Genomic DNA, 21,200 nt, shown 5'->3' with positions numbered 1-21,200 from the left:
TGCTTGTGGCCCTTACCTGTCCAAGCCAGCAGCTAAGTCCTCATGGGGCCACTTGCCTCTTGGCCCCAACAGCACCGGCGCAGTGAAGAGGGAGGAAGAGAGACACCCTGGGATCCCACCCCCTGCAGGTCTAGGGGTGTCGACCGCCTACCCTTCAGGTCCAAAATACTCCATGGCTGACACACCGGACTCAGGGGAGCAAACAGTGATGTACTAACATTTTTAATACAGTCTCATCAGATGGATTCACATCACCAGGTCGCCCTGGGCTTGCTCACGAGTGACACAACCGAGGCACACAATGTCACCACCTGCCAGCTCTCCTCCCTTCCTGGCCCCCAACAGCATTGAAACTCCCTACCTCCCTGACCAGACTGGCATTTTTTAAATTTTTCATAAAACTATTTCTCCCATAGACTTCAAACAATCAACTAGCCAAGTTATTTATGGTACATCTAAACAAAGTTTAATACTAACCCTAACGTGTGACTGCGTTTTACAAAGAGCTCTGTATCACCTGGGATAGCTTTCAGTAGCAATTCACTACAACTGGTCCTAAAAAATAATAACAATAATAATAATTAGAGAATTAAAACCCAACAGCAAGTTGAATGGTTAAAATCACATAAGAACTGGAATTTGGGGTAGAGGTGTCCTCAGTAGCTGAGCTTGTCCTAGTAGAAAATGCTAGCCTCCAGGTCACGGTCATAAAGGCCTGGGGCCCTCCAGGTCAAAGGTCATGCTCAGGGGCCTCTCAGAGGACACTCACCCCATGGTCCATGGGATGCGGTAGGCTTCCAGCTTCCTTAAAAACAGTTGGGCATCAGCATTGTGTGAGTGGGTGGAGACCCTACTGTGGTTTCTTTCAAGGGAGATGAGAAGGGGGAGTGAGGGGTTAGAGAAGTGGGAGGGGACCAAAGTCACTGAGGTCCCAGAATGTCATCAGGCTGGGGTTTGGGACCAGGGTCACTAAGACAGAGGCATCAGCAGTCCCAGCTTCTGCCCTTTAGAGAAACCAGGACTGGTGTAGCCTTGGAGGCTGATGTCGTGCTTTCTGCCCTTGTCCCATACCAGATCTCACAGATCTTTCTGCAGAAGATCGGGTGAGAATCTATTTCTAAAGACCATAAAAGGTGGCGGGAGTGAGGTGATAGGGCTTGGAGGGGAGGGGTTAGAAACGAATAAAAACCTCTCAGCTACAGAACCCAAGGACATCACTCCCTCCGCATTCACAGCATGTCTCGGCAATCCCCGATGGTGCTTCTGCGGGGACACGGCACCTGCCTCACTTTCCCTCAGGCCCCATGGGCTGCTGGTCAACCTCAGGATCTACTAAAGACGATGCAAACGCCGACTGGACAATCTGAAACCCAAAGGACTCAAGGAGAGACATGTTCTGCTGGGGAGAGAAAGGTGAGCCAAGGGCGGGACCCAGGTCCCCCAGGGGGCCCCCGAGGGCCCGGACGTGCACCTTCTGGATGTGTTTGTTCAAGTAGGACTTGGAGCGGAAGAAGCTCCCGCACTCGGGGCAGGGGTACTTCTTCTCCCCGTCAGACTCCGTCTTGGTTTTGGGGACTGCCACGTCGCAGGAGAAGGAGCCATTGGCGCTCTGCTTCTCTGGAGTCTTCAGGTCACTGGCGTCGGAGAGGTCGCCGTAGGAGTCGGAACTCTCAATCGGATCCTGATGTGAGCATTTCTGGCCTTCTAGGAGAAAACAAAACACAGAGGAGAGATGAGGCCAGCCTCTGGAGAGGCCCCCTCCTGGAGGGGTCATGAGGGGCCAGCTCACAGGCCTGTGGAGGGCAGCCGACAGCCAGCCACTGCCCTGGCAGAACCCGCAGAGGTTCGGCTGGTCAGTCTGGGAGTCTGGTGTGCCTACGGGGGTGAGACAGCAGGGCTCTGGGGCTGCCGGCCTCCCTCGCCGTGGATTCCTCACGCAGGTGCATGTGTACGCTCACCACCATCGCAGTCTGCTTCACGGAAGGGATGCGGAGAGGGGACCTCCACTGCTTCTGCCCAGAACAATGGAAAAGACCCCAACTTCTAGGCACTCTCTTGGCTGCCCCTGGGGATAAGATGTCTGTTCTGATGATGCAGTGGCCTCACCTCCACACCAGACTAGCTGCACCCTTGCAAGGCAGAACCAGACCTGTGAGGTCCCCAACCCAGGCAGACCCCATCGATGGTTGAGACAGAAGCCAATCCTTATCCGAGTGCTGCAAACACAAGCCCTGCCCTTACCGCCTTCCTTCTGCCAAAACTGTTCCAGGGCCTAGCGGCCAGATCACAGAGATAAGAGCAACTTTGAACAACTCAGTCGGCTGGCTGCCCCCACACAGGGCTCAGGACAAGCTGGGCCTCGAGACAACCCTCATCACTCCGCTTTGCCTGGGAGACCTCCGCCAATCAGCGGCTTTCCTGCCTGGGTTCAGAGAGCCATGCCGGGAAGGGAGGTCTGTGATGGGAGCGTGGAGCATGCCATCTCTGCCATCTGCCATCTGCCAAGCCCCTGGCATCATCCCCAAGGCAACAACAACTGGAAATACCACAGAACAACCTAATCAACAAGTGAAGGTGGGGCCTCGGGAACTCTGAACGGAGTCAGAGGCAGTCCGGTAGCTCATGTACCACCATGCATATCACAAACATAGCCAGAGGCCCTGCAGAAGGAGCCAAAACAGCAACCAATCACCCCTATCAAGGGGGAAGCCAGCCCTTGGCTCCCCCTGCCCACAGGGTCGCATGAAAGAAGGCATTCAGGCGGAGCTCCACACCATTCTCAAAGGGCCACGGGCAATGCTCAAGCCCAGAGTGACTCCTCATGCGGGGCTCCTCTTTCTGCCCTGGTCCCCGGGTATCCCTGCAGGGCTCCAGACAGTGGGGGCTGGCCAGGGGCAAGGAAGGAGGGCTGGGGAAGAGGAGGCGGGGGCTGGATCTCGGCAGTGCCCTAATAAAGCCTCACTCACTGCCCTGGAGTGAGGTGCCCACTGTGACTTTTGTCCTGGAGGCCACTGCCACACAGATCTCCGAGCCCCTTCCCGCCTCCCCACGCCCGGCCCAGCGCCCCCACAACACAGTCTGCGCAGAGAAGCAAAGTGCAGAGCAAGGGGTCGCTTGCCTTTGTTGCCATAGGTCCTGGCGCAGTGGAACGCTGCTCCCCCATTCGGGATGGGCTCCTGGTGCCTGGAGACCTGGGGAAGGGGAACACCGTGGTGGGTTTTAACATGGACCTTTAAGTAGGAGGCAGAGGAGAAACCTAAACAAGACAAAAGGAGATGAGATCCCGCGGCCAGCACAGCGACACCTCTCTGCTTCCCCCATGCCTCTGTCCTCTGGCCGCTCTGGCTACCATTCCCAGGTCAGCTGCACCTAGAAGGGGGCCCCTCCTTGGCTCAAAAATGGCTGCAACCAGGAGCCACCTGGCTGAGGACGGAGGGTGGCAGAGTCCTCAAACTGGCTTCTCTGCAGATCCCATTCTGCAAAGCGGCAGTGGATGGCCCAGGCCAGCAGCCTGGAGGGGTGGCCTGAGCTGCTCCTGCTGGGGCCAGACACCAAATGCCCCGAGGCTTGCTTGGCCCTTAGTAACGAGTGCTTTGAGCAGATGTCCCACAGCCCCAGACCAGCTGTAAGGACAATAGCTAGAAATGTAGTCAGAAAAGTACACAGGCCTCCAGGGCAGCCCCACAACTCCAGCCAGCAGAATGGCTGCTTAACAGGTAAAGGTAAACTGCACCCCAAGCCAGATAGAGGCAAGAGGCAATCCCAAAGGAATGCTTCCAGGAGCTTCCCTTCTTCTACCTAAGACATGTTCTATCTTGCTAACTTTCTCACCTTCAGAATAATCTGGATTTAGTGTCTGTTGAGCCCTTTTGAAGAACAACAAAAAAAGGAAGTTATGCTAAAGGGCCAGTCATCCCTTATGCATGGTGGTCTTCCTGGTTCAGTTTTGGAGCATCCAGCAGGTTCACAAACGGAAGAAACTCAGATAATCTTTGTCTTTATTTGTGGGGAGCGGCTCCAGCCCAACCCAGATGCTCCGATCAGTTTGAGGCGTGCGGTATCTCAAGCTGGAAAGAGAAGATCTTGGGCCAATTTCCACACCAGCCATGAGTCTGAGGATATGGAGCCCAGTGGGCCGGTCAGAGGATATTGACTTGGGTTTCGCAGGAAGGAGCCGTGTCACCGAACCCCACCACACTCAAGGGTCAGAGATGCCTCCAGCAGGAGCTGAGGCTTTTTAGCGTGAGGCCCATTTGAAGCACCAGGGCCCTGATGGTGTCCCTTTAATCAATCCACTCCAGATCTCACTGACACATTCTCAAGTACTTTTATTCCCTTTTATAGTTACAGTATAACAGTGGGACCCACTCCTCATAGCTCAGAGGCCAGAGAGTACTATGTACTGTCTGCACAAGACTTGTTTGAAAATGCCTGACTTGGCATGGCCTTTCATATGCTGCTGGAACTGTAATAAACGTTCACCTTCAGCAAGTGATGGTGTGCCAGGGCCCAGCAGTTGCATGCAGTATTGTGCAGAATTCCCCCAACACCCTATGAGCTGGGAATTATCGGACCTGTTCTCTAGATGGGGACACAAGAGGCTTAGTGGAAGTAAGTCACAGGTACAGCTAGTAAATGGCAAAGCCTGGACTCCAACCCGGGGACCATGTGCCACCACATGTCATCAACAATTGGGAAGACTCTCTAATGGTTCCTGTGCCTTGGCCCTGGCCCTAAAAACATCCCTTCAACTTTTACAATAGGTTTCACTATCACCATTTACACTCATATATTTCTCTGCTATATTGGCAAGTTAGAGTGGGAGCCGCTTTCAGATGGGGCCTGACCTGTGGGTAACTTCTTTAACAAACACGCCCCTGACAGCGGCAGTTTGTGCTTCTGGAGGAAATGATGGACTGAGTGAATTTTCCTTCCTTCCTTTCCTGACTCAGCTACTACAGACCCCCCCTGGGCCACATGCGGGTGCCCTGCCCTGCCTGGTAGAGTGAGTTGTCCTGTGTTGTAACCGAGTGATCGGCTTGGGGCCAGTCACAGGGCACAGGCTGGCTTAAAGGGGTCCTAAGAAGGCATTCCTAAGAGGGGGTTGTTGTCAGGGAAGAGAAGGAACAGACAAGGCTAATGGGAAAGAGGACAGGGCCCTGTCCCTGAGGCTGTGCTTCAGCCCCTGGCAACCAGCGTGAGATGTCAGGACTTTCTGATGACAGGAGGATACCACATTAGACGGGAATTTTTTTTCTTTGTCTTTTAACCTCGTATGAGGCCTCTGGAGTGGTATGCAGCCCTTTCGGTGGCTTATCAGGGCAGGTCCATTGCAATAAAAAGGGGACAGGGAAGGCGGGAAGGAGCACCAGGAATTAATATATTTACTCCTTGTGGGAAGAACCGTGTCAGGGGAATACAGCAGATGCTCCGTGAGAATTTGCTGTGTTCTCCTGAAAAACAGTCTGAAAACACATGGCTAGGTCCTCTGGACTTTACCCCAGCTGCAGACCGCACTATCTATAGCAAAAGCACAAGGCGGGATGGTAGGAGGGGATCCACAGCTGCCCACTTCCAGCCCAGAATTTAAACACAGAGCAACTCAGCAGCCAAATGTTGGGATAAAACAGAAGATGGCTTATAAGAAGGACACATCTTGGAAGCCAGAAATATTTGGCTGGAATTCTGAACTCACCTGCCCATTCACCACTTATTAACCAAGAACCAAAGAGGCAGCTTGATCCAGGCATCAGAATGATGGAGACACTGGGCGTGCATGTGACCACAACCAAGAGCCACCCTCCGGCACGCTCCACAGATGATGAATTTAACACCAAGAGGCTCTGCCCCCTCCGTTGCATTTTCTTGCCCGGTCTTGCTGCAATCTGCGTTCCAGAAGCAAATCCTCCTTTCCAAGTCCCGCACCCATGCAGGGGTTTCTGACCCTTGGTGGGGCCACGCTTGACTGAGCAGTGTAGGAGGGGCACTAAGGAGGTCTGGAGGGGAACGGCAGGCTATCTGAGCCCATGAGCAACCACCTGTTTGCTCCTTTCTGACTGGGACGAGGGTTCCCCTACCTTTTAAGTGGTAATGTTTGAGCCCAAATGTTACCTCTGTCAAAGGCGGATTCCCTCTTCCTCCTAGGAATAACATATGCATATATACAACAGCCCTGCTACAGAGATTTAAAAAGAAAGGAAGACAATGGTGATCATCTACCAAGTTCATCTCTCTTTCCCACTGATCAACTCAACTGACTTCCTCAAGTTGAAAATGAGGGAACAAGCTTTTCAAGCCATCTGCAAATTATCTTCCCCTACCGACGGTATGACTCACATCCTGATCTGTCTCTCAAAGACAAGGTCATCTGTTTCAAGTGAGGGCCTACATCAGTCAGGCTGCCTCCCCTCTTTCCCATTCTTCAAGAGCAAGAGCTGTGTGACTATGACTGAAAAAAGGCAGATTTATAGGTAGCTGATTGCTAAGAATTGGGATTGAAGGATCTCAGAGGACATTTACATATTCACCTCCTCTGACCAGCTGGCTGATCAGACTTTGCTTGAACCCTTGAAGAGATGAGAACATTCCTGTGTCTGCGCAGCTCCTCCTGGATTTGCATCGGTGGTGGGCAGGGCAAAGGATGGCCTGGGCAGGAATGACCTTCCACATGCTGATTCCAGTGGCTCAGTGTCTGTAGTGTCCTCATCCTCTTCCCGGAAAAACGACCTTCTTCTTACTCTTTTTTTTTTTTTTCTGGGGGGAGTCTCTTTGATTTTGACCAAGAAATGAGTCCAGGAGTAGGCAGAATCCTATTCCTCCTCTTCTGATAAACACCCAAATTGTTTCTCTTCCTTCTGAGTTCGGATCAGAGCCCTTTTGTCTTCTTAGGGGAATGGGATTCCCTGCTCCAACTCTGGGACCTCAAGCTGTTTAGCCTACCATCCAGACCTTGGCTGGGCTTCTCTGAGAAGAGCTGGGCTCTGGTTTTACTCCTCCGGTGCTCCGCCCCAGTCACGTAGCCTGTGGCTGCTGCCCACACCCTCTTACCGGCCCAGGAGAAACAAATCCTGACATTCAGTTGTTGGCTTTGCCATATCAACTTTCTCCTGACTTGGTTGACTTTCACCGTGGTTCTTGCGGCTCTCAGCTCTTCTTTCCTCCTGAGCTGGCACACAGGGGCTGTGGCCCTGGGTCTGCCGTCCTGTTCCTGCCGTACTCTGTGCACAGGGCCAGGCTCTCCCTCTGAGCGTGCTCAGGAGCAACCTTCTCCACTCCCACTGGCTTCTGGTCTCTGATCCCAGTTCTCAGGCTGAGAACTTCAGCCCTGAAAACTTAACCAAACACCTGCAAATGGCATGTTGCATCAGGGTGAGAGTTGTTTGGGATGCTTTCAGGAAGCCAGGTTAGGATGAAGCAAGATAAGAGCTGGGGCAGCTGCAAGCGAAATGGTCAGCTTCAGCCTGATAACTTCCTGCACGCACAACTCTACTGCTCACTCCCCATGGGACGGTCCAGCCAGAAAGGGCTCTACTGATGTGTCAGAAAACAGGACAGATGCTTAAGTAGCTTTTATTACCACTTCCTGGCTTTCACAGCAGGTTTCCTGGTGGTACACATATCAACATCCAAGCAGCTTTCAATGCAAACCCCAAGGGTGCAGCCCCAGGGAGGGACCCAGCTCCAGGGCACCAAGGACACCCAGCTACTCAGCAGTCTCCCTCCACCAGTGACCTCACGGTACATGGACGCAGCACAGGCAACTAACAGTTCCAGCCAGGGGCTGAGGGGTGTTGTGCCTGGCCCAAGCCAGTGTCTGTGAGCCGCATCTTTCCTAACACCATTATGAAGTGTAAGGACGGGGCTTCCCCAGCGTGCAGCTCCTTGTGGGGTTCAGAGAGCCTTCACCTACCTTGTTTCCAGGGATCCTCCCAACAACCCTGGGAGGTGGGCAAGGTGGGTGTTCTTAACCCCATTTAAGAGATGAAGAAACTGAGGATTAGAGAAGGGAAGGCAGAGCTCAAGGTCACAGAGTAGGGCAAGGTGGAAGAGGCTGAGACTAAATCCTGGGTCCCAAGACTCCTGGTTCAGTGCTCAGTCCACTAAGTCACACCCAAGACTTGCAGAAGCACTGGAGCATCACAGCACACAGGCCTTCCCAGCGTGTCCCCACCTGGCCGAAGCAAGCACACCACGCAGAGGCATCCTTACGCCCACCACAGACAGCCGCCCGGACCTCCTTCGGCACAGATACGGCGCAAGCCTCCTTCACTGACACTGTGCTTGAAAAAACACAAGCCTCAGCCCTTCCGTCAGCCAGGGAGCCCTGGCAGAAGTTTAGGGACAGACCTGACTTCATCCAACACAACACTGGGGCCACAGAGCCAGACGCCACCCAGGCCGACGCTGGCCGCAAGAACCACCTGCTGCCCTGCTGGAACACCGTCCACTTCCCTCTCAAGGCCACAGCCTACCTGAGTGTGGGCTCGTTTGCACTACACACTTTCCCCCCCTTGTCCATCTCCAGACTCAACCTTCTTCCCTGGCTGCAATTCTCACATGCCAATAAATCAGCCAGCAAATGCTCTCCAGTAGGACCCCCTTTTCTCCCACGTCTTGGGTCCTAATGACTGTCCTACCAACCTCAGTAGTTCAGTGGCATCTACAAAATGCATCCATCCTGATGCCTGAGCAGCAGGTGCAGGAGGAGCCCAGGCTTGGGAACAACATTCATTCCTCCTGTCCCCACCTGCTGATCTCCTGGGAACTCTCATTCCAAGACCCCAAGACAGCTAGCTGGGCAATAAAGGTGTTCACCGTTGGGTGGGGCGGGAGGGCCAGCTGTGCAGAGTGGAGCCTGAGGCAGGGGGGTCAAGACACCCCTGGCCTCCCACACAAACTCAGGCCCATCCTCTGGAAGTGAGGAAGCGGCAGGGAGATTACCTCGGTTACAGATGCTGCAGAAGTTGCTGGGCCCCTCGCTGTGTTTCTTCAGGTGGTCTGCCATGTATGCTGCTCGTAGGTACTTCCCACACACCTGGCAGGGCACCTTGTCTTCATGACAGGCCAGGTGGGAGCGCAGGCGGTCTCGGGTGGCAAAAGAAGCATTGCAGGTCTGGGGGCAGAAAGGAAACAGATGAGGTGAAAGCTGGTATTACACCCCTGCCTCCCCACCAAGCACACCGTTCCTGGCTCACACACGGACTCCCTGTATAAAGACAGCTTCAGAATGTGGCCCAGGCTTTCTCCCCAAGGTGCCACGTAAGCCGCTCTTATTTCCCATGATGCCCCCTCAGAGGACACCCGAGGTGGAACTGTTGGCTCCAAGGGGCTGCCACAACATGCCCAGGACATGGCACGCTGAGTTCTACACTCCTCCAGAAGATGAAGATCAGGCATTTGCTCATTTTTAAACATTACAAATTGACTTCAGGTGCATTGTGGATAAGTGAGTTCACAGAAGTTACTGGCATTTAAACAGGCCCATCTTCCTGTTCTCCATCTGGGGTCTCCCCTCGTTGCTTTATATCTATTCACTTTATTCAGAAGTGATGGCCACAAGGAAATGGAAAGGCAGGACAAAGCATAGACACTGCTCTTCATGATATTCTCTTGGGTTTGTATGGGAAAAGCAGCCCATAAAATGATAGCATCAATTCTGCTGGCGTGAGGAGTGGCAGAGAGGAGGGCCACGGGCTGCGGGTGCCTTGTAAACTGGTAAGTCCGGCAAGTGCTGGCAGTAACAAGGATGGCGATACTTCCCTGCACTGACTGAGCCCACATGCTCAGCCTTCGAGAGGCACTGGTCTCATGCCATCCTTCCTGAGGGCAGCCCTCCGAGGCAGGCTCTGTTGCCACCCTCCAAGAGAGTGGCCATAGAAGGCTGTGGCATGAGCACGAACTCACAGCCGCATCCCAGGGCAGGGACTTGGGAGCTGAAGGTCAGCCCCAAGCCCCTGGGCATTTCCTACACCCAAGGGCCTGCCCCAGGCTCAGCCTGATGTCCCCACAACAGCCCTTCCTCAGCTGGGGGTGCACAGGCAGCCCAGCCTTGGAGGGCACGGCAGTCAGGGAAGCCCGCAGGAGAGTTCAGTCTGGCGACTTTCAAGTTATTTTGGAACCATGGGGGTGTTCTAGTCAAGTTTGACTCATTTCTTTTCTCTATGTGTGCCTGTTTACTGCTTTAGAACTCCAAGAGGAAGCAACATTCACCTTTTAAGTGCATTACAGATCTTACATTAACCCACTGAAGACCTGCCACCCCATGAATGTGCTAAAATTGCGCTGCTCCTGCTGTCTTTGTTTAACAGAAGCACGTCCCGAGATCCCAAGACCTCAAGGTGTCTGAACACTGTCACCACGTACAAATGTTTGTCTACCTTCCTACTGTACAATCAAAGCAAGAAACAAACGTTTGTGATACAGTGGGCGCTGAAGACACCATTGCCATGGCCCTGATATCAAGCGTCTGTGCGTCAGGAGAAGCCTTGCAATTTTGTATCTTTTATGTCATGTTTCAAAGTTGAACAGAACAATTTACACTAATGAAATACTACTTTTATCTTATTTATATATTGAGTTTATTAATTTGATGAATGAGGGAGCTAGGTTTAGAAAGTGACTGCCCAAAGCACACGACTCCGCTACTACAGAAAGCGGCAGTCTAAAACGCTCAGCACCACCAGGCTGGTACCCTCCCAGTCCTCCCGGCTACCCTCAGGTACTCCATTGTCCCTGATTCACAGCTGGGCGGACACAGGCCCCAGGAGGACAGGGACAGCAGGAGTGTCAGCCAGCCCTAAGCCTGTGCTCTTCCCAGCTTAGACTCAGTAGAGATGGCTTCTGGGGAGTGAAAGGTGCTGACACTTCTTGGCAGTGTACTTGGTAGCCAGACTCCCCTGATAGGGAGAGGTGACAGGCTCTGTGCAGAAAAACTCAAGTGGCTAGGTGACTCAGAAACCATCAGGGGCATCTGGCCTCATGGCCACAGGTGGGCCCCAGCTTAAGTCAAGGGCCTCATGACCCAATCAATCACAGGCCACAGTGAGGGGAAAATCTTTGCATCTTCCACCCAGCCTGCCAGCCTGTCAGCCAGAACAAGGGGAGCTGCAAACCCCTCAGGGGAGAGAGGTGCACCTGTCATTATCAGGAGATAAGAGCCCGTGACCCAAGGACCACCCCTCCAATGAGAGGCAGTGTGGTCTGCACCTCCAAACTCAAAGGAACCAAACATGGACCAGGTGTAAGAAAATGCAGCTTAAAGCACACATTCAGGATTCTGTCTTCACAGTCCCTGGGAGAGGTGGATTATCCATTTGAGTGATTAGCTAAGAAAAATTAAAATCCCAGACCAGGCTGACTTCCCCACCCATCCTCCACTGAGTATCTCTCAAGGAATGAAAGCTAACGTTAGCCTGAGCAAATATAATTAGGAATGTAAATCTGCTGCTGGGAAAGAAAAACACAAACAGAACAAAAACTTTCACTGTGTTAGGAAGTCAAGCTGAAGTGATTGTTGAATCCTCTGTGCCAGAACTGACCCTTCATGGCTGGAGACCCCAGATTTTCTTGGGGATTTGTGAAAATGTAGGAGTCCAAGTCTAGGCCCACCAGAAGTTCTGACAACACCGCACAGAAAGAGCCATGTCACACGACCCAGGAGAGGAGGGACACAGAAGAGTGTCTAAGGAAGAGACCTCAGGGAGCACCTGGAGCTTCCAGGCTGGGGTTCCCCAGTAGAAAGGCAGAGGGGCCTTTCTTCCAGAAGACAGAGGGGCCCTGGCGGGACAAGAGTGAGCCAGCGGTAGCATGCTCTGATCGTGGTGGTGCTCGGAGGGGCTGCTGCCACCCATGACCCTGTGTGCAGGCAGCCTGCTGCTGTCAGGAGGCACGCGTGCTGGGCCTCAGCCCAGCCACCCTGAGCCTCGGCCGCCTCTGGTCATCACCACTCAAGTGAGTCCCTCTCTCACTCGTTTCTCCCCATCGCAGAATTCCAAAAGCTGCTCTTCCCAAGAGTTGAGCAGCTCAGGAAGGGGGCCCAAATGGTACCAGGAACACTAGAGCTCACACGACCTTTGGTGTCCTTTGAAGTCTAGCAGCCTCTTCCACAATTCTGGAAAAGCCTTAGGGCAATGCACAGAGGACCAGCTCGATGGGCCTCACTGGCCCCCTTCTGCTTGTGGGTGTCAGCTCCCTTGTTGCCACCTCAATTCCTGCCTTCTCTAATGAGCTAAACCTCCAGCCCACACCATCCCAATGAGCCCCTGAGAAGTGGGGCCACTGGAAGCAATGGGAGAAGTCTGAGCTGCTCTAGCCGCTCAGCTTCAGGCTGAACTGAAGGATGTGCAGAGAATGGCCCAGCCCACTGCACTCATGTAGTCAGCAGGCCAGGTGCATCTGGGCCAGGTAAGGACACCCCGGCCAGCCCCAAGGAGACTTGTGTATCACTGCCAAGCCTGAGGCCATGTGCCCCGATGTTCGGTCGGCCTTTTCACTCAAACTGTGGCACCAGTCTCTGCAACTGGACCCTTTTGTTCTCTGTGGCATCAGGAAGTGGCAAGGAGGACAGCCCAGGCCCAGCGCTGCCAGAGGCCCAAGGAATCAACTCCCAGAGAGCTGTCTCTTTCCCTCTGATGCTTTCAGAATACCCACCATGCAAAACAGATGCCCCTGCTGTTTAACCAAGCCCAGGCACACCTGGCCAGCCCAGCGCATGGGAGCCAGCATGTCTCCACCTGCTGGGTCATCATCAGAGGACCTCTGGCTAAGGGGCCAGCAGGTCTGAGAATGTGTGTTTGGAGGAACAGGGTAGGAACAGGCTCGCACACTGAGGGACAATGATGTCAGTGTTATGACACAGACCAAGGACAAAACACACAAAGCCTCAAATGTTAGAATGAAAACTTTTATCATCACTCCTGTTTTCCCCGCGGAGCCTGCAGGGCTAACGGGGACACCACTGGGATCCGAGGAGGGTCTACATCTGCTTCATCAGCCCCCAAAGCCATATATTGGGTGACCCAATATAAAGCCACTGGTTAGTCTAGTTCCTGAGCAGACCTGCTAATAAACCTTAAAAACACAAAAGTCTAATTCACTAGCCAGAAATGAAAGCAGGAGCTGTCTGAGTGGGAAGGGGAGAGGGCAGCCCAGCTGACCCAGTTGGCATTGAACCAAAGTCTCCTGTGGCAGGGGATTCACTCCCAGAGTAGGGGGAGGGGTGGCCAGGCCCCATTCTAGAAATCCCTCGCCTCAGGGGAGGTGGTACCAGGAGTGGGAAAGCATATAAGCCAGTGGCTTAGCTCTCCAGAAAGCACCAACCTCCAAAATCACTCAGGCAAGGACAAACACCCAGGGGTTCCATCTGTTAAAGGGGAAAAAAAGCCAAGAGAACCCAGAAAGAACCTGGAGGCTATGGGGGACCCAGAAAGGAGCTCCTTGCTACCCCCACCTGGGGCCCCTGAGTTCGAAAAGATCCAAGTCACCCAGGAAGGACCTGGGTGGTGGGCAGGAACCACTCTGCTGGGCTCTCCCCAGAGCAGGGGTCTCAGAGCGACCGCCACTTCCAGCCCCCTCCACAGCAAACCCTCTCGGGGGCCCAGGCTAGCCTACAGGCCACTGGGTAAAGGCCCGGCTGCCCTCTGGGGCAGTCCAGCCCTGCCTCAGATATCCTGGTGGGGCTGAGCAGAAGAGAGCGTTGGTGGAGTGTGCTGGGCCCAGGTTTTCAAGGGCTGGGAATGATTTTTTAAGAGAAAGGGAAAAGGCGGTGTCAGGAACCGAATGGGACGACCTCCACAAAGCAGGCTGGGCAAAGTCCCATGATGGCAGGTCGCTAGGAAGAGATTCCAGGGGCGGCAGGCCGCTGCTGCTCCCAACCCACACCTGGAAAAAGGGCAGAGAGTGCAGGTTACCCCCCCAGGCCACCGGGCACACCCCCACTGCCCTCTGGACTCCTCCTACTCTGCCGGCTGCTCAGCACACTACCTGGGTGAGTCAGAATGTGCTCGGTGATGAGAGGATCAGAGACAGAGAGAAGGCAGCGAGGCACAGACGGGTCCCAGCAGGCCCACCCCTGGGGTTGTGGTCCTCCGGGGAGGCCATCTAGCCGGCGGTGTGTGAACACCATTCACACGTGACCCTCAGGAGCTCCTGCCCTCCCGACAGTGCGGCCGTTCCTCCCTACAGATCTCCCGGAACCCTCCCTGCTTGCCACCAACAGAATAAAGAGATGCAGATTGTAGGGAGGTTGTAATGAGCACCCCACAACTATATTTCCCCATCAGATGGTGGGAACTTGGCACGGGAGAGGGAAGGTAATCAAGGAGAAGACAGAAGCATGTTTTCCACCCACACAGGAATGCTTAGTGGCCAGGAGAGGAAATTCAACTTCCTGGGTGCCACAGGGCCCCCAGATATTGTTCAAGCAGACAAACCAAGGGTGAGAATCTCACCTAGCCTTCTCTACCTACTGTTACACAAAGAGCTCAAAGGAGGAAACCACCTTGCTCTCTGCTCCTCAGAAGCCCTGGCTGTTTGCACACGTGGCTCAGGAAAGATTAAACACGTGCCACTGCTCAGAGATGAGACCACCTACTTCCCACCTCCTTTGCCCCTGCTCTGCCCACCCCCTCCCCATGCCACTGCCTTGTGCTGAGGGTACCCAGAAACTCAGGCTGCCTGGAGACAAGGGGAAGAGCTACTGGCTGGACCACCAAGAGCCCTTTATGAACCCTTCCCTCCTCATGGTGACCCTTGCAAACTGCTGGGAACCAGAAGCCAGGCCCAGTGGGGTGCCAGTGCCCCCAAGACAACACTTGTGCAATGTGGCCCACCATCCAAGGACCTGGCAAACGCCAGGAGAGGAAAGCCAAGCAACAGAGCGAAGACAGACGGGGTGGGAACCAGGACCCAGCAACCAGAAAGGAGGGGACATCAGCGGTGGCGGGGAGGGGGCCAGGGGAAGAACAAAGGAGGAGAGCAGACGGAGGGTGGAGGGGCGGAGGGGGAGGTGTGCAAAGCGGTGGTCAGTCAGCCGGCCCAGCACACGCATCAGCTGGCTCATGGCCGCGGCTGTGAGAACAGCATTCTTTAGCCCATCTCCGCTCTGGCCCAGCCCCTACCTGACACTTGTGAGGCCGCTCAGAAGTGTGCACCTGCTTGATATGTCCATTCAAGTGATCGGGCCTGGAAAAGAGAGAACCAAGAGAGACTTTAGAACAAGACCTCCAAAGATGGGGCCACCAAACATGACCACAGCCCCCCACCCACAATGCTGGAGAGGACTCCCTCCTCCCCACCCCAGCACGACAAAGTGGCCACCCAGCTCCCGTTCCCCAGGCCCAGGCCCCTCTGCCCTGGTTTTATCTGGAAGGGAAGGGAAGTGAGCGTTTGTCTGACCTCGCCTGCCCACTTCCCCCCACCAGAAACTCAATGATTTCCAGGACCTGAGGAAGTGGCTTTAGAATGAAACAGGGCTGCCTTGCTGCAGCCTTTCCGGGAGGGGGTGTGTGTGATGCATTGTCCGGACTAAAGCTCCTTAGAAACTCGGGATCCCCTCCCCCAGCCTCTCCCGCCATGTCAGCCGGTGAATGCCACCCGGATGGAATTCAGTCCCCAGAGGCCAAGGGATGGAGCCTTAAGTCCCCAGCTGGGCTGATAAACCATATGCCCGCCAGAGCAGGTGGGCAGGGGCTGCCTGACCGGTAAAACTGGTTCCTAGCTGGGGCCCCTCTGAGGGAGTTCTCCATCCCTAGGTTCCCACTCACAAGGTCCTCAGTGTCCAGGCAAGTTAAAACCAGCCTTTAATACTGAATATTCCCTCAAGAAGAAAAACAGAACCTTCTGCTCCCAGACAAGTTGTCAGTTCCCTACCAGGCTCACTAAAAAACCAACCTAGTAGGACATCCTGTCCCGCTTCCTTGCCATCCTGAAAGCATAAAGGGGCCGGTCAGAGCAGGTCAAAGATTTGGGTGTTGGTGTTAAGAGACTCTGGGTGCCAAGCTCTGTGCCCTGTGATCCCAGGGGGCCGTGAGGGGCAAAGCCTGGCTCCAGCAATCCAGGATCACCAGTGCTGTGGTGGTGGGGGCCTGGTGGCGCAGGAGCGTAAGGAGTCCCAGATGCACTTGTTTCAGTGCCTCCCTCGGCAGCCATTCAAGCGAGGAAAGTCGCTGGAGGAGCCCAGCCTCCCGCCCCCAGAGGGGGCCCCATGCCTGGTGCAGGAAACACAAAGGAGCCCAGGGAGAAGAATGGTGAGGCCTGGTGGCTGTGGTCTGAGGAATCCGGCCCCTTCCCACAGGGCCTGCAGGAAGATGGTAGGGCACGCCTATTACCAGAGAACTTCCCGACGGAAGAGAAAGCAGCCCTTGGCCACATCATCTCAAAACCGGGGCCTTTAAAAGTCTCCCCATACCCAACATGACCCCATAAGGTCAAGTGATCCCCACAAGTCCCACCCACCCCCAGGTTGTGGCAAGGAGCTGTCCCATGGGTCAGGAATAGGACAGATCATGGCGGGGGCACCATTCCTCACCTGGAGAAGCCTTTCCCGCAGCTCTGGCAGATGTAGGGCTTGCCCACCGACCCATCGTGGGACCGCACGTGGTAGGACATGCGATCTTTTCTCTTGAACCGCAGCCCACACACGGGGCAGGAATAGGGTTTCTCCCCCGAGTGAGAAAGCTTGTGCCGATTGAGATGGTACACATCACGGAAGATCTTGCCGCAGATCTCACATGCCACCTGCTTCCTGGTCCGGCTCCTCTTTCGGGGTCCATCAGGGTCCTCAGAGATGGGTAGCCCATTTTCACCCAGCCTCGGAGTTGGAAGGTCGATGTAGCCCAACTGGAGGCTGGTGACACCATGCTGGGCCTCATGCTGCCGAAGCCGGTTGGCATCAGTGAACACCTTCCCACACAGGCCGCATGGAAGGATGCCTGCCTCCCTCAGGCCCCCCGGGGACCCGAACATTGAGTCCAGCAGGTTGGCCTTCCTTGGGCGACCCCGGCCTCGCTTGCCAGTCAGGGGAGGAGCACTAGATGCCACATTGGGGAATGGGGAAGTCAGCAGTTGGGGGGACAGGGGTCCAGCCACCATGGGCAAGCGGTCCACCCCAGGTAACACAGGCAGGGGGGCTTGGCTCGCAATGGCTGCACCAGCCGCCCGGGCTGCTTCCTCCTCGGGCTGCATGCTGCCTGCAATGCCATTGCTGTTGGCTGCCAAAGCTGCCCCGTTGGTCATGTCCAAAGGGAAGCCCAAGTCCGAGGTCCCAGGGGGACGAAAGAGCATGATGTCGGCCCTGGCAGGGGGCACCAGGATCTGCACATTAGACTGTTTGATGACTTCCTGGCAGATCTCAATGACCGACCTCATCAGCAGGAACTTGGCAGCCGTCATGAGCTCGGGGAAGCTCTCCAGGCGAACCACAATGCGGGAAGTGTAGGCGAAGTCCAGGATGTCCCCAAACACCTTGGAGCTGATGGTGTGCATCTCAAGCTCCCGGCTGCCCCCTGCCCCACCGCCTGGGGTCGCCGCCGCGCCCCCCACGTCAGTGGGACCCCCGTCCGCAGCTCCATCGCCCAACTGGGCGCTGAACACCGACTCAAAGTACTCGCTGCAGGCAGCTAGCACGGCGCGGTGCGCTGGAAAACTCTCATCGCCCACCCGCAGTAGCACGTCGCAGAAGCGCCCGCCGTTTTTGCGCTGCTGGTTCAGGTTGTGCAGCATCTCCGTGCTGTGCCTGCTCACCTGGTAGGTGTAGCAGCCCGACGGGCCGCAGGAAGCGTCGTTCACCCGCTCCATGGCCGCCGCCCCCTCCCCACAAACAGGGCCGCGACTTGCCCGCCCCCCTCGCTTTCTCTACGCTGGCAAGAAACAGGGCGCTGTGGACGTCTACACTATCCACACGTGCCGGCCTGGGGCTCTGTAGTCTCGCAGGTGCGCCGAGCGCACACGCCCCCTGCCCGGATCGGACTGTCTAGACAGCAGAGCGCACCACCCCCCACATAGCTACCCCCACTCCTGCTGTATCGCCCGCTCTTCTCCTCTCCTCTCTCCGCCCGCCCACCTCCCCTTCTGGATCTACCTCCGGGGGGTACGCGAGCAAAGAGGTGCGCCCCTCCTGAAAACGCGCCTACCACCTCCCCTCCCGCCCGCCAGGCGGCGCCGGCGCGCAGCCAAGAGGAGCGCGCGCGCGCGGGGAGGAGAAGTAGGAGGAGGAGGGGTTTGCCGCGCAGGCGCGCGCGCCGCGGCTTTTCCCGGGCCCGCTGGGGGCGCGCGCTGCGTCCCCTGCAAAGCGCGAGCCGGGGCGGGGGCGCCGGAGTGGAGGAAACAAAAGGCGAAGGCGGCGGCGGCGGGGCGCGCACGGGGCGGCAGCGCGGGCTGGATCCCGGAGCCTGGCGGGCGGTGGCGGCCGCGAAGACTGGAGCGAGCGAGCGGCGGCGGCGGCAGGGTGGGCCCTTCCCGGGACCAGGCGAAGGCGGCTGCAGAGCGGCAGCGCTGCGGCCCCGGCCTCCGTGTGTTCGGAGCGGAGGAAAGATGGCAGCGGCTGCACTTCCTCTTGCACTTTCACCCCTGGGGGGAGGAGAAGGAGGGGGCGATACCAACAACACCCCCCCTCTCGCTTGCAGGAAAAAAAACAAACGGCGAGCTCGGCGTGGGGGCCCCCGGTGCCCCCGGCCCTGCACGTGCGCACCCAGATCCCTGGACCCGGCCGCCCGGCGCAGCAAACTTTCCACTTTCTTTGTGCCCAGCGCCCCCCCCTCACCCAGCCGAGGATGCACGTCCCCCCTTCCCTATTTATACACCCCCCCCCTCGCAGCTCCGCTCCCTCCGCTTCCTGCCCCCCCTCCCCATTCCCCAGCTCCGCCAATGCTGGCTCAGACTGAGCCCCCGTCCGGCCCCCGCCTCCCCACCCCGCCCGCGGGGCCGGGGGCTGCAGTCTCAGCACCCCCGGACCAATGCAAACGAAGCGCCAAGCTAGCAAACCAGCTTCCACTGCCCCTCCCGCCCTGCCGAGAGTGGCGGCGAACGGACGGGACGGGGGATGGGGTACCGAGGGGTGCAGTTCTGGACCCCCCAGCCCCAGCCTGCGATGAGCTACCGTAAGCCGAGTGGGCGTCAGCTACCCTTCGGAGCCCCCCTTTGATGTGCGAAAACCCCTGAAGTCGCCTGCGACCTCCTCCCCACTCCCAACCCCGGAGAGGGCCCGGAGTCCTGGCTCAGGGGCAGGCCGAACCTCCGGAGCTGCTTCTGAACCCCGCTCAATGACCGAATGGAAGGGGCTGCGCGCCCGGGAGAGCTGGGGAAATGAGGCCGTCGTCCAGCCTCTGCCCAGACCACCACACACCGAGCTTTGTGCCCCAGGGAGCGGGAAGTCATCCGCTTAGGGAGGCGGCAACATAGAGGCAGGGGCGATGGACAGGAGCAGGGATACTCGCGCACCCCCGCAGCCCCCAGGGAAGGAGGAGGGTCTGGGGAGAGTACTTTGGCCTCCTGAGGCCGGGAGCATCCCCAGCGCCCGAAGTCCACCAAGTCGCCTAGCGCTCAAGTCATGGGCCCCGCCGGCAGGCCTGGGCGCTTTGTCCCTGGCCGGCCCGGGGATGTCGCTGCGAGTTGGACAGGGAGCTTTGCCTGCTCGGGAAGCGCTGGCGGCCGTCGCCCGCCAGCCGACTGGAAGCTCGGGCTGCAGGCACCGCGCGTGCGGGCGGGAAGTTCCCACAGTTGAAAAGCGGGAGCGAAGTGTGTGTTCCAAACTTTCCACGGCTCCAAACTGAGCGCTCCCATTAAGAGAAGCAGTGTGCTGGGGGAAAAGCATTCTGGGTATTAGCATGCAAATGAACGGTCCCGGCTTCCAGCTCCGCTCGGGATTCCCACCGCCGCGCGCCCGGCGGGTGAGTGTGAGTGCCGAGCCTCGCGCTCCGGGGGCTTCCGGGCGTGGCGCAGCGGGAGGACCGAGTTCGAATTCGAGACCTCCGCTCTCAGGATGTGTGTTGTGCCAGTCACTTAACCTCTCTGAGCCTCAGGTAAACGGAGTCAGTTTCTCAATATGTACACGGGACAGCAGCACCTGTCTCGTGAAGTGATGAGGATTCAAGGTCTTGTCTGCACAGCACCCACGTTCTGGGCTGGGTCTCTCCTTCATGCCTCCACCCTTCCTAGGGCATAGTAGGTGCCAAATGCCTCTTGGAGAGAATAAATGAAACTGAGGTTTGAGGTTAAGTTTCCTGGACTGGAGCCAGGCGGTCCGTGTTCTAAGCCCGAACTGGCCCTGTCACCTAGGGCTAGTGCCTTAACTTCTCTGAGCCACAGCGCAGAGATTCTTGGCTGGATTCCAGGAGCCGGCAATTTCTGTGTTCGAGTGATGTTGGGGGAGCAGCGGCAAAGGAAGAGGAAAGGGATCTGATTTTTGAGTGCCTACGGTATATAAAAATTCTCTAAGGTAGATAAAGATACTTCCATTCTACTGCTGAAGAAATTGAGGAAAATGAGTGACTTGCCCAATGCCACACAGTGGTAGAGCCAGAAATCCAACCAGTTAATGCAAGTGTGCCCCTTTCTTACCAGTGGCTTTTGGAACCCCTCAGTGGCTCCATATGAACCAGGAAGTGGCTTTCAGTCTGCCTTGCTTAGAAAACAGGGTACTGTGACTGGCTTCATCCCAGAGAGTTCATGCTATGAAGATGAGTTCACAGAGTGCCCTCAGGACCGTCATGTCATCCACAGTGCTCTGAGGACAAGATGCTTCAGCCCCATTTTGCAGTTAGGAAGCCTGAGGCTCAGGGAGCTTGAGTGAGTGACCCAGGAGCCCACCATGGGCAAGCGGCCAGAGGCAGGTCAAGAACCCAGTTCTGACCCCAGCTGGGAGCCCTTTCCTGCATGTCACATTGGCAGTGTAATTGTGTGGGAGGCCTGTAATGATCTCTCAGCTTCATCCCTAACTCCACCTTCCCTCTTGCCCATAGTTTAGGCTTCCTGGATTCCATAACTTCAGGCGAGGCTACAAGTCACGTTTTACAGGGCAATTTTAAAAGTGTGTAAAGTGTGCTTATACATTCACAATGTTGTGCAAACAATACCTCTACCAAGTTCCAAAACATTTTCATTGCTCCAAAAGAAAAGCCTACCCATTTAGGCAGTCACTCCTCCCTCCAGCCCCTGGCAACCACCAGTCTTCATCCTGTTTCTATGTATTTACCTGTTCTAGATAT

General features: G+C 56.2%; 1 protein-coding gene and 1 long non-coding RNA gene across 7 annotated transcripts in view; one reads left to right on the top strand and one right to left on the bottom strand.

Annotated features, from left to right (window-relative positions):
* LOC130680840 (uncharacterized) overlaps positions 1-10,563 on the top strand; it is a 37,171-nt gene extending 26,608 nt beyond the window's left edge. Inside the window, exon 5 of one of the 2 annotated variants that reach the window (XR_008993872.1) lies at positions 10,185-10,563. This is a non-coding gene — a long non-coding RNA (uncharacterized LOC130680840). The remainder of the gene's footprint in view (positions 1-10,184) is intronic. The other variant, XR_008993873.1, reaches the window with a different exon arrangement.
* On the bottom strand, positions 889-18,694 carry PATZ1 (POZ/BTB and AT hook containing zinc finger 1). 5 transcript variants are annotated; one of them, XM_057492348.1, is made up of 5 exons: positions 16,526-18,694; positions 15,117-15,180; positions 8,941-9,112; positions 3,119-3,256; positions 889-1,704 (listed from the first exon to the last, which is right to left on the bottom strand). In XM_057492348.1, exons 1-5 carry the CDS (start codon positions 17,791-17,793, stop codon positions 1,286-1,288), a joined length of 2,061 nt encoding a protein of 686 aa, XP_057348331.1. In that variant the 5' UTR covers positions 17,794-18,694; the 3' UTR covers positions 889-1,285. The 5 variants fall into 5 exon arrangements, with proteins under 5 accessions (XP_057348331.1, XP_057348332.1, XP_057348333.1 ...); XM_057492349.1 differs by having other exon boundaries at positions 889-1,701; XM_057492352.1 differs by having other exon boundaries at positions 1,483-1,704; positions 3,119-3,191.
* Positions 18,695-21,200: the final 2,506 nt, after the last annotated feature.

The sequence above is a fragment of the Manis pentadactyla genome, chromosome 14 (assembly GCF_030020395.1).
Source record: "Manis pentadactyla isolate mManPen7 chromosome 14, mManPen7.hap1, whole genome shotgun sequence".
Taxonomy (NCBI): Eukaryota; Metazoa; Chordata; class Mammalia; order Pholidota; family Manidae; genus Manis; species Manis pentadactyla.
Note: the sequence above shows the minus strand (reverse complement) of the source record. Positions and strands in the feature narration are given on the sequence as shown.

Excerpts from the sequence above, each read along its gene's own strand:
- PATZ1 (XM_057492348.1), bottom strand. The coding sequence starts at position 17,793 with ATGGAGCGGGTGAACGACGCTTCCTGCGGCCCGTCGGGCTGCTACACC. Across the intron at positions 3,257-8,940 it reads CTGCAGCATCTGTAACCGAG|GTTTCTCCTCTGCCTCCTAC; the intron begins GTAATCTCCCTG and ends TGTCTTGTTTAG. Across the intron at positions 1,705-3,118 it reads CAGGACCTATGGCAACAAAG|AAGGCCAGAAATGCTCACAT; the intron begins GCAAGCGACCCC and ends GTTTTCTCCTAG.